This window comes from Polypterus senegalus, chromosome 8, assembly GCF_016835505.1.
Source record: "Polypterus senegalus isolate Bchr_013 chromosome 8, ASM1683550v1, whole genome shotgun sequence".
In the NCBI taxonomy this organism is placed as follows: domain Eukaryota; kingdom Metazoa; phylum Chordata; class Cladistia; order Polypteriformes; family Polypteridae; genus Polypterus; species Polypterus senegalus.
The window spans coordinates 54,390,726-54,405,425 of NC_053161.1; the positions used below are offsets into that span (position 1 = coordinate 54,390,726).

The window sequence follows — 14,700 nt, forward strand, 5'->3', positions numbered from 1 at the left end:
TTTATGCAACTGCTGGCAATTCAACAGAAGTGCATATACTGCATCATTATTGTGAACTTCACAATAGCACTGGTTCTCAAGTTATCAGCTATACTCAAAGATAACCAAATGAGTCATATTTTGAAAAGAAGAATCACCATTACAAATAAACATGATATGATTCTGCCCAAAACAGCACAAAAAAAGTCTTCACTCACATTGTAGTCCTTTTGTTACGAATGGTATTCAAATAAAACACTCAAACCAAAAAAATACACTAATTAAATTCATCATTAACAATTGTTTTGAACAAACTTTTTTTTTAAAACACACAAAATAAATATTACAGAAAAGCAAATATTTAATGCCCAGTATCATCTCATTGCAACCAACACACAGAAATAAATAGAGCCTCAACTACATTCACATTCCAAATGTTACTTCTATGCTTTCTTCCTGAATTGCACTGCCACAAGAGTATTGCACTTAACAAATTTGAACTTTATACTATTGAACATGATTATGCAAAGAAGTGCTCTTATCACCCTATGCTTTGCCTATGCTAATAGGAATAATGGAACTCCTATTTTAGAACTACTTTAATGATTTAGGTATTCATGATACTCCGAAAATCAGACTTCCTAAAAAATAACTGATCATAGTACTAATAAACTTTTGAGGCACCCGAGAATGAAGTTGAAATTCTGTTTGATTCTGTCCATTAGCCTCTTTTGGTCTTTTTACAAAGACAGAAGACCTGATCTTGCTTGACAGCTCTCAATAATACAAGTTCTTTAAGAATTACCTTAGATCATTCAACAAGACAACCCAACATTCCATGTCAATATTACTGCTCAAGTACATCACCAGATTCATGGAATATACTCTGCCCACGTTTTGCCGTAATGTCAATTTCCTCAATGGTACTCATGCCACAGAGGCTTACTTTTGAAAGCTATACAATTTTTTCCAATAACTGTTTTCATATGGTACCAACATTCCCTTATAAAAGTGAATTAAGGTTATTATTTCATAAACCGGGCGGCACTCGCAGTTGAGGGTAGTTGGGAGACCCGGGTTCGCTTCCCGGGTCCTCCCTGCATGGAGTTTGCATGTTCTCCCTGTGTCTGTGTGGGTTTCCTCCGGGCACTCCAGTTTCCTCCCATGGTCCAAAGACATGCAGGTTAGGTGGATTGGCGATTCTAAACTGGCTCTAGTGTGTGCTTGGTGTGTGGGTGTGTTTGTGTGTGTGTGTCCTGCAGTGGGTTGGCACCTTGCCCAGGATTGGTTCCTGCCTTGTGCCCTGTGTTGGCTGGGATTGGCTCCAGCAGACCCCCGTGACCCTGTGTTCGGATTCAGTGGGTTGGAAAATGGATGGATGGATTTCATAAACCATTAGCTGAGAAATAGAAGGCATTGCAGTGGGTGCCATAGAAAAACTAAACTTCAAGTATAGATCAAGGCTGCAGAGAGACCTAAACACAACCACTGAAAAGTGATTCAAGAAATTAGAGAGCTATGTTCTTCAATAAATAAATGGACTACATTTTAAAACTGTTATGGTTTGTTTTAAAAGACTAAACAGGGCTAATTACAACATTTTTCAAAAGGCATATGATTCAGTTACATATCTGCCCTCATCTGCTGCCTGCAATACTAATAGTTTGCATTGCCAAGTAAATAAATTGATATAAAATTGAGACATGGAAAATGATAGCCCCTACAGCAGAATGTGCACACACTGAGAGAACTTGCAAGTGTATCCTAAAAAATATATTATACAAGAACAATACTCCGATGTTCACATTAATTAATGCCTAGGGAAGGAACCCTGAAAACACCTTTCATTTACAAAATCTTCCCCAGTACCGTATATTCTGATACAACTGAAATAACAGTTAATTCCTACAGTTTTTGAAATACTGTACACTATACATTAGTATTAGACATTTCACAGTAAAACAAATTTTTATATAAAAAAAAAACTTTTCTTTGTCTTTATGTTCAGAGTATTTAACTGATTCACTTTTGAAAGCCTGGTCAGACATGAGTCAGCAAATTCCTTGCGGACAGATTAATCCCCATAACACTTTTGGAAAAATGTATACACACTTGTATTATCTTATATTTGATTGTAGTTAAAAAAAAAATAAATAATTTTTTTTACTACTATAGGCTACATACTAATACTCTTGGCAAGGTATTCTACTGTATTATTTGGAACACAACAGGACACAAAAATGGCAAAATTCTTAAAAAAAAAAAAAAATCACAAAGAAATGATTTATGACAAGGAGATGCACACATCAGAGTAAATAGAGCCCGGGCCCTGGTGTAGTACCACAAAAACAACTCTAAACACTAACAGGGTACAAAACACTGTCAGACAACCCAAAAACTGGAAATTGAGAAGTCATATAATAAAATACACAAGGGTGTGAATTAAAAAAGGTAAATTACATACAAAATAGCTACATAAATTAATACAAAAACTCTTTTACTTGGTTTAGACATTGTTGTGATATAACCAGATATGCCAGATCCCAGCTGAATTTATGAATCCAGAAGTGTAAAAGTGGTCTGTTCCTCACCATTACTAAATATGGAAAGGATTTTAAACATGAGGGTCTGCCTGTCAGTTTTGTTGTCCTTTATGTTTAAAATTCAACTTACTAACTCAGTGAGTACACAAATAACAAGGGATTTTTTAAGTTGCTACCAAACACAAGCCAGTATGATTTTAGTATGAAATCCTCTTAACTTAAATGAAGAGAGAAGGGTGACTATTTTTACCACTCATTTTTTCACATATATTTACATTTCTAAAATTCCATTTAAGATTAAATCTGGAGATTTGAGGGAATGCATTTTCTTTCTTCCTTGTGTGTGTTACATAATATTACTATCTGCCTCATAACAATTAAAACACTGCACTGGAATAACAATGCATTTCCGGTGTATAAGTCAGCAATGATCCTTTTAAATGGTATTGCATTCTCTTCACAAGACCTGGGGCCTCATGTATAAACGGTGCGTACGCACAGAATTGTTGCGTAAGAACTTTTCCACGTTCAAATTGCGATGTATAAAACCTACACTTGGCGTGAAGCCACGCACTTTTCCACGGTACCTCATGCCTTGTCGTACGCAAGTTCTCCATTTCGGTTCTGCAAACAGGCGGCACCCAGCGTCAAAGCAATGGTACTGTTCTTGTGTGATTACTCATTATTTTCATGACGCGGCTTTATAAATACACAGAAACTAACCGCATATTGTTTATTAGTGTAATGCATCTGATTGTAATACCATAACTGCTTTAGCCTCCTCCTCCTCCTCCTCCAGAGTTGCCACAGCGGATCATCTTTTTCCATATTGCTCTCACTGCACGACTCGGAGTATTTATATCACTGTATCTGAGTGTGAATCACAGCAGCAGCTGATCGGAAAGAGAATTATCGGTATATGGCTTTAAGGACACACTGTCTAAGCCACGGCAAAATGTTTTAAAGCCTTTCCTGTACAGACCTCGTGGTTCAGAAACAGTTTAATCCCAAGAACTTTAAATGCACTCAATCAATTGCTCCTTGTAGAACAGTTTGTACTTATAAGTACAATCACCCCACTGTAAACTTGCACTACAGTTATAATATCTCACAACCTGAGCCACTTTATAAAGCGCGTATTTACATATGATGACGATATCATTTTAAGGTGAAATGCAGCAAAATATGTTTGTTAAATTATACACATAAAACTAACTTCATTTAAATAATCTATATTCTTCACTGGGAGTGTCGTGAAGGATAGAATAATTAAACATGTACTACGAAGATATTTCAATGTTCTTTAAGCGTTTTGAAGAATCGGGCTAAGCTTACAGATGGCTTAACTTCTATTACAGAGCTGATTGTGTGGCGATCGGTTACTTGGGAAAGAAAAGCAAGGACTCTTGGGCGTACGCCAATATATATTGAATATAAAACAGAAGAGAAAATAACAACACAGCTAAAAGCATGCGACAAATTTGACAAAAGATAAATGCTTGTCATGAGCATGAGGCTCATGAAACACATGTTTAATAATGTGCTTTAGCTCCTATCATCATGAAAATGACATCACGTATACATCTCAGTATTTTAGTTATTCAGAGAGCTGTAATATCACAAATGTAATGGACTCTGTGTCCAGTTGGAGGAAGAGAGCCAGTTTAAGAAGCAAGTAGTGATTCACACACATAGATCACATACGAGTAGAAGATCAAATACAAAACAAAGCATTTAACGTGCTACTTTAATTACGATGTAATTTTGAGAAACTGGTTAATTAAACGATTTTAAGATGAAGTTTATAATGTTCTACTAAATGACAAAATAAACTACGTGATTAAAGTGGAAAATTGAGATTAAAGTTGACATTTAGTGCTTTTTCCCCACCGTGTGCCTTTTTTCTCTGTACCCTAATAAGCTTTCATATGACACTCAGACAGTGGGCTTATAACTCTTCTTTTCACGGCAACTTTGATATGTGACTTCTTTTTTATTTCCGGCACTGTGCGATTTTGTGAATGTGAGCTTTCAAGTTTCTCCAACACGCTATGTCACTCGATCAACTTCATTTTGTTGATTATACCACGGTTTATTTGAACAAATAGTATGTTTTTCCTTTGCCTCCACTTGGTATTCGCTGAAATTCTTATATTTTCCCCGTGCTTTTCCCATTGTCTTTTCACAGAAGGCTGCGCTTAAGGGCGATTTATATTGATTTGCATATTCAAATAGGCGTAATTCTGGGAGGATTTGGGCGTTACAAAATCTTGGCGTGCCGGCGTTAGTATTCACGCTGATCGGGATTTATGTAGCGGAAGAACATGGAAGTTGGAGTACGCACAGATTCCTGCATCTGGATTTTTCTGTGCATAAGCACATTTCGGCTTTTGTGCTTACGCCATGTTATAGTGCGAGTTCTACGCACGGCGTTATACATGAGGCCCCTGGAGCACAGAAAAGTTAGCAGAACTGAATTTGACACATCGCGAATGAATCACCTCCAGCAACAATCATTAACACTAGAATTACCAAAGCCTTTGAAAAAACTTGCAATAACAATCAGATCGGGTGTAAATTTATGGTACTTGTAAAAGTTAGCTTTTTTTTCCAGTTTTATTCACTTGGTCATGTTCACACTCTCCCTCCCTCCCTCCTGATCTGATCCTAACTAACAGCGTCCGCATAAATTCACACCCGATCTGACGCTTTTCATTTTCAAATAATATTGCATTATTGCGATGATGTTTTCCGATTGGTACTATTCAGATCATACAATGATATACATGTCTCTTTCTTTTTTTCCCCCAGGGCTGTGTTGACATCATGGAACAGAAGGCGTGAGCTTATTCAGTGCGAACAGGATCATGCAGGTGGCCGGCTGCTGTGTGCTACAACATGCTTGACCTGGCAGCGATCAATACACATGTACTATACGAGGTATGCTCTGATCCACTGAGAAAAAGAACAGTGTTCTTGGCTCACCTTGCAGAGGAACTTCGTCATCACTTCATACAAGAAAAGGCAATGGAAAAAAGAAAGAGGATGCAATATTGACAAGCTTCTGTTCCAAGACCGCCACTTCCCCTGGGAAAACAAACTGTCAGTGTCAGGTGCTCCTTCAATGTAATTGGAACCACAGCACAGACAGAAGTGTGTACATTGCAAAAGGTACATATGTTGTAAATGCAGGAAGGTCCTTGGGTGTGTGGGAACTGTTAACATTTGAATTTGATGATTGCATATACCGTGGAACTGACCTCTCTGTACTATTCTTTCCTCTGCATTTCCTGGAGTACAAAACAAACACCACCATGCACCAAAATGTGGAGACTGGGCACGATCAGAAAAAAAAAAAAACATGCACTCACTGAAAGAAAAAAATAAAAAAATGCTGTCATTGATTACACCCGCAAGAAGGCATGCGAATGAATATAAAAAATGTTGCATCACTGCCAGTGCGGCTTTGACATCATTGACTATAAGGTGCACACTAATTCAGGGTGAGCAGGAATACTCAATAAAACTGAATAAAAAAAAAAAAATTAAAGTGACAATGAGATACAAGGAAGGCATGATACACCAGCGTTTGTGTGTCAGCTTTTGTCCCTCCAGATTGGAGAATTTCCAGTTCCATTGTCTCAAAACACCACTCATATCCACAGTTATTCCCTGTTTCAAATAAAAACTAACAGCCTCAGATCTGGGGTGTTGGGGGGGTGAGTTGTAACGCTAACTTTTACAAGTACTATAAATTTACACTGGCTGTTACAGCCACAAGTCAAATGTATGTTTTTATTGTATAATATTAACAACAAGAGCAGCTCAGTACTCAAAATGGTAAATTTGCAAGACAGCCAGAATCCAACAGGCGGCCTCTTGATTACAAGTCAGCAGCTCTTACCGCTGCACCACAGAAGCTGCCGTATTGCACTTGCAACTTTTGTAAAAGTGTTTATTTGATATTTGGATTTCAGTCTTCACACATTATACAGTTCATGCTGACATTTTGTCATTTATTACTAAAACATGAAAAATGTTTGTTTTAATGATGTGTTTACATAAATTGTTGTAGACACGGAACACACATGAAATGCATGTGTTCCAAATAACGATATATTGTTTACCCTCAAAAACTCCACTTCAGCTGGAAGAACTTTTTGCTCCTTCTGCTTTTGGGGAGGGGTGGGTATAATGGGATAGTAGGCTTGTTTGCTGCTTGTGTTGATCGACACATTTACAAGACAAAAGATGTTGACAGAGAGGTGCAAAGGGATTTAAGGTGGGCTGGAATTAAAGAGTTTTTTCATAGGCTTTGGTAATTCTAGTGTTAATATAAGGGAAACAGCATGCAATACCTCGGAGATCTCCATCAAAGCAACAATCATTGGGAAGTAGTAGAAAAATGTAAATATAAATAAGTTAATGTGCACAAATATACCAGTTCACTGGTTGTGCTCTGCCATGGTGCACAAAATGAATTATAGGAGGCAGTTTCCATTGAAACCCCAGTAAATGAACAAGGAACCCCAGGACTTAATGCCAAGTGAGCAGGTTCTGCAAGTGTGTGTTTCACTCCAAATTCACATGTCTGTTTAGTGACTTTTAATTTTGGTATGGTACACCCCCCCATATTCCTGAAGGTCCACAATTTAGCTCAAGCCAGTTCTTATAGTTAATGAAACACATTAATTCTATACTTTATCTTGTGTACTAGAATGAGAAAATGAACATTTCCAAAAGTTGTTGATTGACTTTTTCTGAAAGTGCCATCAAAACGTTTTAATGTTTTGTAGCACAGATATTTTACACAGTGCATTTAACGAGTTTACACTAGCTTAAATCGTCAAGCTAGGATTACTTCAGCCAGTTTCAGTTCCATCAAAAAGAATTAGGCAAAGTCACACTTGGTAACTGAGGCGACAAAGTATCAGCTCCTAGTATGCTCAGTATCGGGCTAAATATGAAGCTTAGAGCAGTGTGGAATGAGAGTTCATGGAACTCCTGAACAATGAAAATAACACTTATTTCTATAGCACATTTTCAAAAACAGGATGTAGCTCAAAGTATCAAAGAAATGGTTGCAAGAAAAAAAAATTAGGCAAGAATAATAATGGATAAATAAAAACAAAAAATCAATAGAGATATACAGTAATCCCTCGCTATATCGCGCTTCGACTTTCGCGGCTTCTATATGCAAGCATAACTAAATATATAACGCGGATTTTTCGCTGCTTCGGGGGTTCTGCGGACAATGTGTCTTTTACTTCCTGTACATGCTTCCTCAGTTGGTTTGCCCAGTTGATTTCATAGAAGGGACGCTATTGGCGGATGACTGAGAAGCTAACCAGTCAGTGCACGCAGTTAAGTTCCTGTGTGCTGAATGCAGTGTTAACCAGGAAGTCTAGTCTCGCTCATTCAGCATCAACGTGTTTCACTTCATTATGGCTCCAAAACAATCTGCTCCTGCTACTGCTTCAGAGGCCGTGCCCAAGCGCCAACGGAAGATGTTAACGATTGCTGAAAAGGTAAACGTTTTGCATTTGTTGAAGGAAGGGAAAAGCTACACCGCTGTAGGACGCCATTACAGCATCAATGAGGCTACAATTCCTTTTATTTAAAAAGTAGGAAAGGAATATAAGATCTACGGCCGCAGTGTCCTTTTAACCAGGGTGCAAAATGAGTTGTAAGTGGATGTAATAAGGCAGTAGTTTGGATGGAATCTGCTTTAGGGATTTGAATTGAAGTCTGCCAGAAGAAGAACAACGGCAGTGCTACACAGTCACCTGAAGTGGCTTCTTTAGAAGGGCTGTAACGCTGTCCTTTGTTGTGCAGTAAAACTAAACTCATCGTTATCGGACAGGTCATCATGTCATTGTTGGTGAGTAACCATAATTAATTTTCTACTTACAGTACTTCGTACATGTACGTACGTTTAGTGGCAGTGTACACACATTTACTGTATACTATTTTTCTTGCATTGTACGTATTTATTGCTGGTGGCCTGTCTATCGTAATGGCTGTAACATATGTAATATCGGAGACACTCTAACTTTAAAATAATATTTAGGTTTTACTGTATATAAACAGTGTGTTTATATGCATAATTTCAATGAATCTTACCTAATATCTAAGAGAATACAAAGGGATTATGCTGTATAACTGTGCAGGAAATATTTATAAACAGTGTGGGAGAGTTTATAAGGGCTTAAAATGTATAAAAATAACCATACAAATGCAACCCCCACGATCGAGGAGGGATTACTGAATAGATATACAATTAGTACAGTCCTTGTATACAGTATCACTTTTTAACTTCATAAAGTTCCCATCAACACAATTTTTCCACTATCTCCAAATTTGAAACTTTGCTAAACGAAATCTGCCCAATTTTCCTCACCTCCCACATATCTCTATTAAAAAAGAGTTAATGATCAGTCTTGAAAACTCAGACAGCATTTCTATAATATATAAAACCATTTTAAAGTCCCTTCCTTTTAAACATTCCAGAAAAGGGAAGACAGCCATGCACAGAACTCACTCTAGCTCCATATGTAAAAAGCATTCAATTATTCAACTTAAATTTTTTTTTTTTTATCGAATACATCTATCTCATTTAAAATTGCCCAAAATGTTCATAGAGCAAGATCCAGCCTGTGAATGTTGCAATCAAGCTCCAGCTTCACTAGGCCATGTTTTGGGCGTGTACTCAAATTACATCGTTATGGACAAAAAATTTTAAATGCCTATCAGACAGCCTTGGTGTCACAATCACCCTTAATCCATTAATAGCTGTGTTCAGTGTACTCCCAGATGTCTCTAATCAATAATATTTTAGAATAAGCCTTTGTATTGGTGAGAAAGACTCCTGCACTCTTTACTACTCTCAAACCTTTTACTCTGGCTGTTGGCCTTCCTCTCTTTCTTATGGGTAGGGGTCAAACTGAATTTAGTTTTGTTAAGTGTGACTTGATAGTATGGAATGTTACATGCTTTTAATAAATTCAATAAAAGAAGAAAAAAAAGTTGGGTCTGATAAGGTCAGATGACAAGAACAAAAAAACCAAACCCCCACTGGGCATTATGCCTACCATACCTACTTAAGTTGAGAAACAAATGCTCAGGTAAAGGTTCAGAGGATTTTTTTTTCAGTGTAATTAATGTTGCTGAATTCTTTAAACATTATAAAATGATAGAACAAACGATCTATCGAAAACACGACAAATTAACATGCAGCTCTTTAACTATGTCATTCGTCACCCTGTTTTTTCTCAGAGACAGGATTTTTATAGCATATCTAATGTTACACTTAGTTACACTACTATTTAAATAAAACATTAAAAGCTATACAGTTTAATGAAAATAACAATATATATGTGATATAGTATTTAGGTAGACACGTGTATTATTGTTTTGTAATGTAAAAAAAAAAAAAACATGAAAATGCCGCTGTGACTTGCCCTGGGTGCAACAGTATTTTTTAATGCATTAAATGGGCCACATTAATCACAAAAATTAATTAGCAGCAACATTATTTATTAAAAAATCGCCAGGATTGTACATCTAGTGCAGTATGCATCCGCTAACAAAGGACAATTTGATAACTCAATATTTAGGAGGAAAAACTACTACAATAGAAAAACTAAATATCCTAAAATCTAAAAAATGTTTTTGACTGATTTTATTTAAAATATGGTGAAATTATAGGAAAAAGAAAATTAGCTGACCCACCTTTTTATTTGTTGAGAATACTACTATAATGAGACACCAGATATTTAGGCTTTCCAAAATTCACAGCTGCAGTTCATTGCACTCGTCCAAATAATGGCACAGCGAAGGGCATTTGGGTCTGACTATATTAAATACAAGTCATTCCAGAGCATCAAGGCACATTTACAGTATGTCTTTTTAAATGACACTGACATGTATAACCAGTTATTTTGTACAATCAGCCATTCTGATGAAGAGTGACATAATGGCATCAAACCAATGGCAGAAGCTGAAACTTTCCTTTTGGTTGCTAAATGTGTAATATATGTTTTCATATAAATGTATATGCTAGTAAGTCTTAAGTATGTTCTTCTATACCATTTCTCTTGTTACCAAATCTGCTAACTCAGTAATTTTTTAGACGCAACTTCTTTCCATTGGAATCTTTACCATCCACTACACAGGTCTCTCTCTCTTAAATTCACCTTGATGTCAGCTTGGAGAACCCAGCTCTGGCTGTTCAGTCCAGTGCAGCTGATGACAAGCTCCACATCAGTTGCATCACTTCTGTCAAACTTTTAAATGTAAAGCTACCAACTTTAGATTAGAATTTTTACATTTTTCAAACAAGTTATAGTAAAGTAAATGTAATAATTGTAATATGGAATTAGGCCAAAAAATGACTGAAAAACTGTTACCATTGACTTGTGCGAAAATTTGTTTTCTTTTGACAGAATCAATACACTGCTTGTTTTGACAATTATTTAAATAAAAAAAGCTAACTATATATACATATATACACAGATAACTTTTCCCTTGTTGTGTTAAGAGAGATTGTAATATCTCCCCAAATTTTTTGACAAAAGGAATTAAACACTATTTTATTGTTCCAAATTTTTTTGCTTGTTACTTAAGGAAGAGTTCTCACATATACATGTTCTTCTTCATCTTAATGGTTTACTTACAAGGTCTCTTAAGTCATCAGTTTCCTTAAAAGATGTTCGTTGCTTCACTGGAACTTCATCGTTACATTCATTGTCTGAAGCATTGGGAGATTCAGCTAAATCAAGGAACTCGTCTCGCTTGTGTCCTCTGAACCTTATTTTGTCCAACCGTTTTAGCATGTTCAACACAGAGGTCTTCTGTTTTACCTTAACATGACGAAGTGTGTTCCTGTAAAGAAAAACAGATTTCATATTAGAAAGGAACACAGATGTTGTTGAAAACTAAGGAAACAAGACAGACGCTAGGCACAAGTCCAACACAACACACGTTTTATTTACCCGGGGGGGAAACTTCCTTCGTTTCCCCACCAATAAACAGCACAATAAAGCTCAGGACAACATATATCAGTTTCTTTTCTCCTTTCTCTTTATCTCACCACCTCCACTCCTCTTCCAGAAAGCGTCGTCCTTCTTCCTCCCAACTCTGGCTCCTTGACTCCTTGAAGTGAGGCAGCTCCATTTATGCTGCACCTGGGAGCACTTCAGTGGAAACCCAAAGTAGGGCTCTGCAGCTCCCCCTGGAAGCCCCAATGGAACCCAACAGGGCTGTGCCAAATTGCACTTTCCTTGGAGCCCTGCAGGAATCCAAGGAGCTGCTGCAACCCAGGGGGGCTGCCATCTAGAACTCAGGGAAAGGCAGTGTCCTGTACACATCTGCTCCCCTGGTCCTCCAGGCTGGGAAACAGCCACAGATGTCCATCACACTCCCCATCCCTCACCTGAGCCTTGTGGGGCAAAACATCCTATCCCCTGTGGAAAATATAATTTTTTCTTCCCAGTGTTTCTCATTTACAGCCAATCAGAAATTCCCAAAAGTGGTTTGTTTAAATAAGAATTTCTGAAATATGTATACTGTATTGCTAACACAACTTACAATAAAAAGAAATCTGCTCTCACTTTATACTTCATTATATTCATTTTTTTGCTCCTATGTGCATTCAAATCATGAAGAGTTAGGAAATACATTAGTAAAAGATGGTGATATCAAAGAGCTAAAGTGACTATAGGTTCTCAATTCAGAAAGTTTCATTCTCTTTTTTTTCCCCCACGATATACAGTAGACAATGTAATTCAGTTTGATCCATTGCTTCACCTCTCTATGCAGTGAATTTGTGCATTCTTTCAGTGCCATTGTGGGTCTTGTCTAACATCAACAAATATATGCCGATTAGATTAACTGGTGCCAGTTTAAGCGTGCATAAGTGTTACCTGCGATGAACTGACCAGAGATGTTTTCTGGTTTGTGTCCAGGGATGCGGAGACACGTTCTTGCCCCCAAAATCCTGAGTAAATGAAATGGGTTTGAGAATGTTGCCTTTTTACACATGACTTCTCAATCTCAATCTCAAGTGCTATACTTTTAACAAAAGCTGCCAAAATTTGTCGAGGAAATGTTAATCTCCATTTTAAAAATATATTTTAACAGCCTTTAATAACAGCATATTTAAGTACCTATTAACAATCTTCCCTGAGTTTTTTATTGGGGGCTGATATGGTAGTACAATTCACTGTGTAATAGAATTCATTGGATAAATTGTGAACTGCTTTATTTGTATTGTGGGATGTATGAGGAGACCAAGGTTTACATTTTTTCCTAGTGTCTGCATGAGTTTCCTCCAGAAGCTCTGGTGTTCTCCCACCGTCCAAAGATGTACACAGTGTGCGTTTGGTGGTGGGTGTGCTCACCCTGTGAAGGACTGGCACCCTGTCCAGGGTTTGTTCCTTCCTTGTACCCTATGCTAGCTGGGACAGGCTCCAGCACAATCCATCACTATTGTCTGGATTGAGCGGGTCAGAAAATGGCATGACATGTATTTCCATATAAGAGTACTCACTGATTAAGTAGGGAGGCAAAGTAAGCAAACTTTCATGCAGCTTTGACATTAGAACTCTAAACAAGATATAATTCAGTCTTTTCAACTCATGGGCAAAACAGAGTAAGTGTTGTTTTGCCCTAGATTTTAGAGAAGCAGAGTCTATTTTAACTAAGTAATAACTCCACATTATGCAAAATAAAAACGTTTATAAGTCAAAATAATGTATCAATAACAAAAATATTTTAATAAATGTCTGTCAATTCCTATCAATGCACTTTGTCAAGAATTATTACTTTATCATCTCAAAATTTAAGTGTAAACTATGTGGATGTATTAAACAATGAAATATACAAGCTATGTCACTTTGTAGTTTACATAATCTCAAACAAAGTGTTAATTCTACAAATTAGTCAATAAATGTTTTGCAAATTCAGTGTTAACATTTTGCCTTCTCTCCTGAGCCATGGCTATAAGGGTACCTCTGTTCCAATCATGCAGTTTCAATTTAGATCTTTTTTTGCCTACTATCTACTACCTGCACAGCTAGTAGACAGCAATAACCAATGTACAGTGTTCAAGTGCTATCCTACAGCTTAAGAACTTCACCTAAAAGCATCATGTTCCACATGGACAGTGACCATTTCAGGAATCAAACTCCAGATGACATTATTGCTGCTGCCTCCCTGCAATTACTATGTTATTCCAAATGGTTAAAACACAAGTCAGCTGAAATAGTTAAAACTGCTTTACAAGTAAACTGTTTTGATAAAAATGGTAATTTACAAAAAAAAACTTGCAAAGCCGCAAAGTACTGCATACAGAGGCCACCAAAAAATACCAACTGAACTAAGATTTTTTTTTTTTAAATGTTGATGAAATAAAACTCGCTACCACAATGAGACAGAAGCAACTCCAAAATGTTAATAAGAAATTTCTTTTATATTTAATCTTCATTTACAGGTAAAGCACTTTTTCAGATTTCTTTGCTTCTTCACAAGCAAAAACCACAACATTCTAAAGTTCTTACTTCTGCAGCAGTATATTTATAGCCTTTGCTCTAATTAGATTCCTTACAACCACACAAAGACCCCTCAGTGAACAAGCCTCAAAATATGAAAACCTATAACAATGCTTGTGCTATAATAGCTTATGTTCAGTTAAGAAGATTATGCAGCAAATACTCTGAACATGAGAACATTTAAATTACTATAATTGTTAAAATGTAAATGATTTGTCTCTAGATCAGTTATAAGCATTTTTGTTTACAGTATTTAAATTGTGAATTGTGCTCTGGAAGATAGGCAGTTAGGGTTATGGCCATTTAAAATCATATATTTAAATATTTTTGTCCTAGTTAATTACATAACACACAGCTGGTTAAATATGCATAAAAAATGTCTATGTTGTCATTCAAATAAACACCAGAAAATAGGGATATGTTTAATATGGGTCTAAAAAAGATTATTTGACATAACACACACACACGTTTTTTGAGATGAAAACATTTCAACAAAACACAACGGAATATTCATATTCCAAATGTTGCAGTATGCTTCAAAATTAAATCAAAGAAAATAACTCAGCCATCAGTATCAGCCCAAAAAGAGAAAAGTTCCATCTAAAATAGTTCTTTATATATGGTAAAAC

General features: G+C 36.6%; 1 protein-coding gene across 4 annotated transcripts in view; it reads right to left on the reverse strand.

Moving 5' to 3' along the window:
• Positions 1-14,700, reverse strand: part of gramd4a (GRAM domain containing 4a) — a 323,835-nt gene that overhangs the window by 205,990 nt on the left and 103,145 nt on the right. For all 4 annotated transcript variants that reach the window (XM_039761079.1, XM_039761080.1, XM_039761078.1 and 1 more), the window contains one exon: positions 11,198-11,405. In XM_039761079.1, the coding sequence (XP_039617013.1) occupies positions 11,198-11,405 (208 nt within the window). The remainder of the gene's footprint in view (positions 1-11,197; positions 11,406-14,700) is intronic.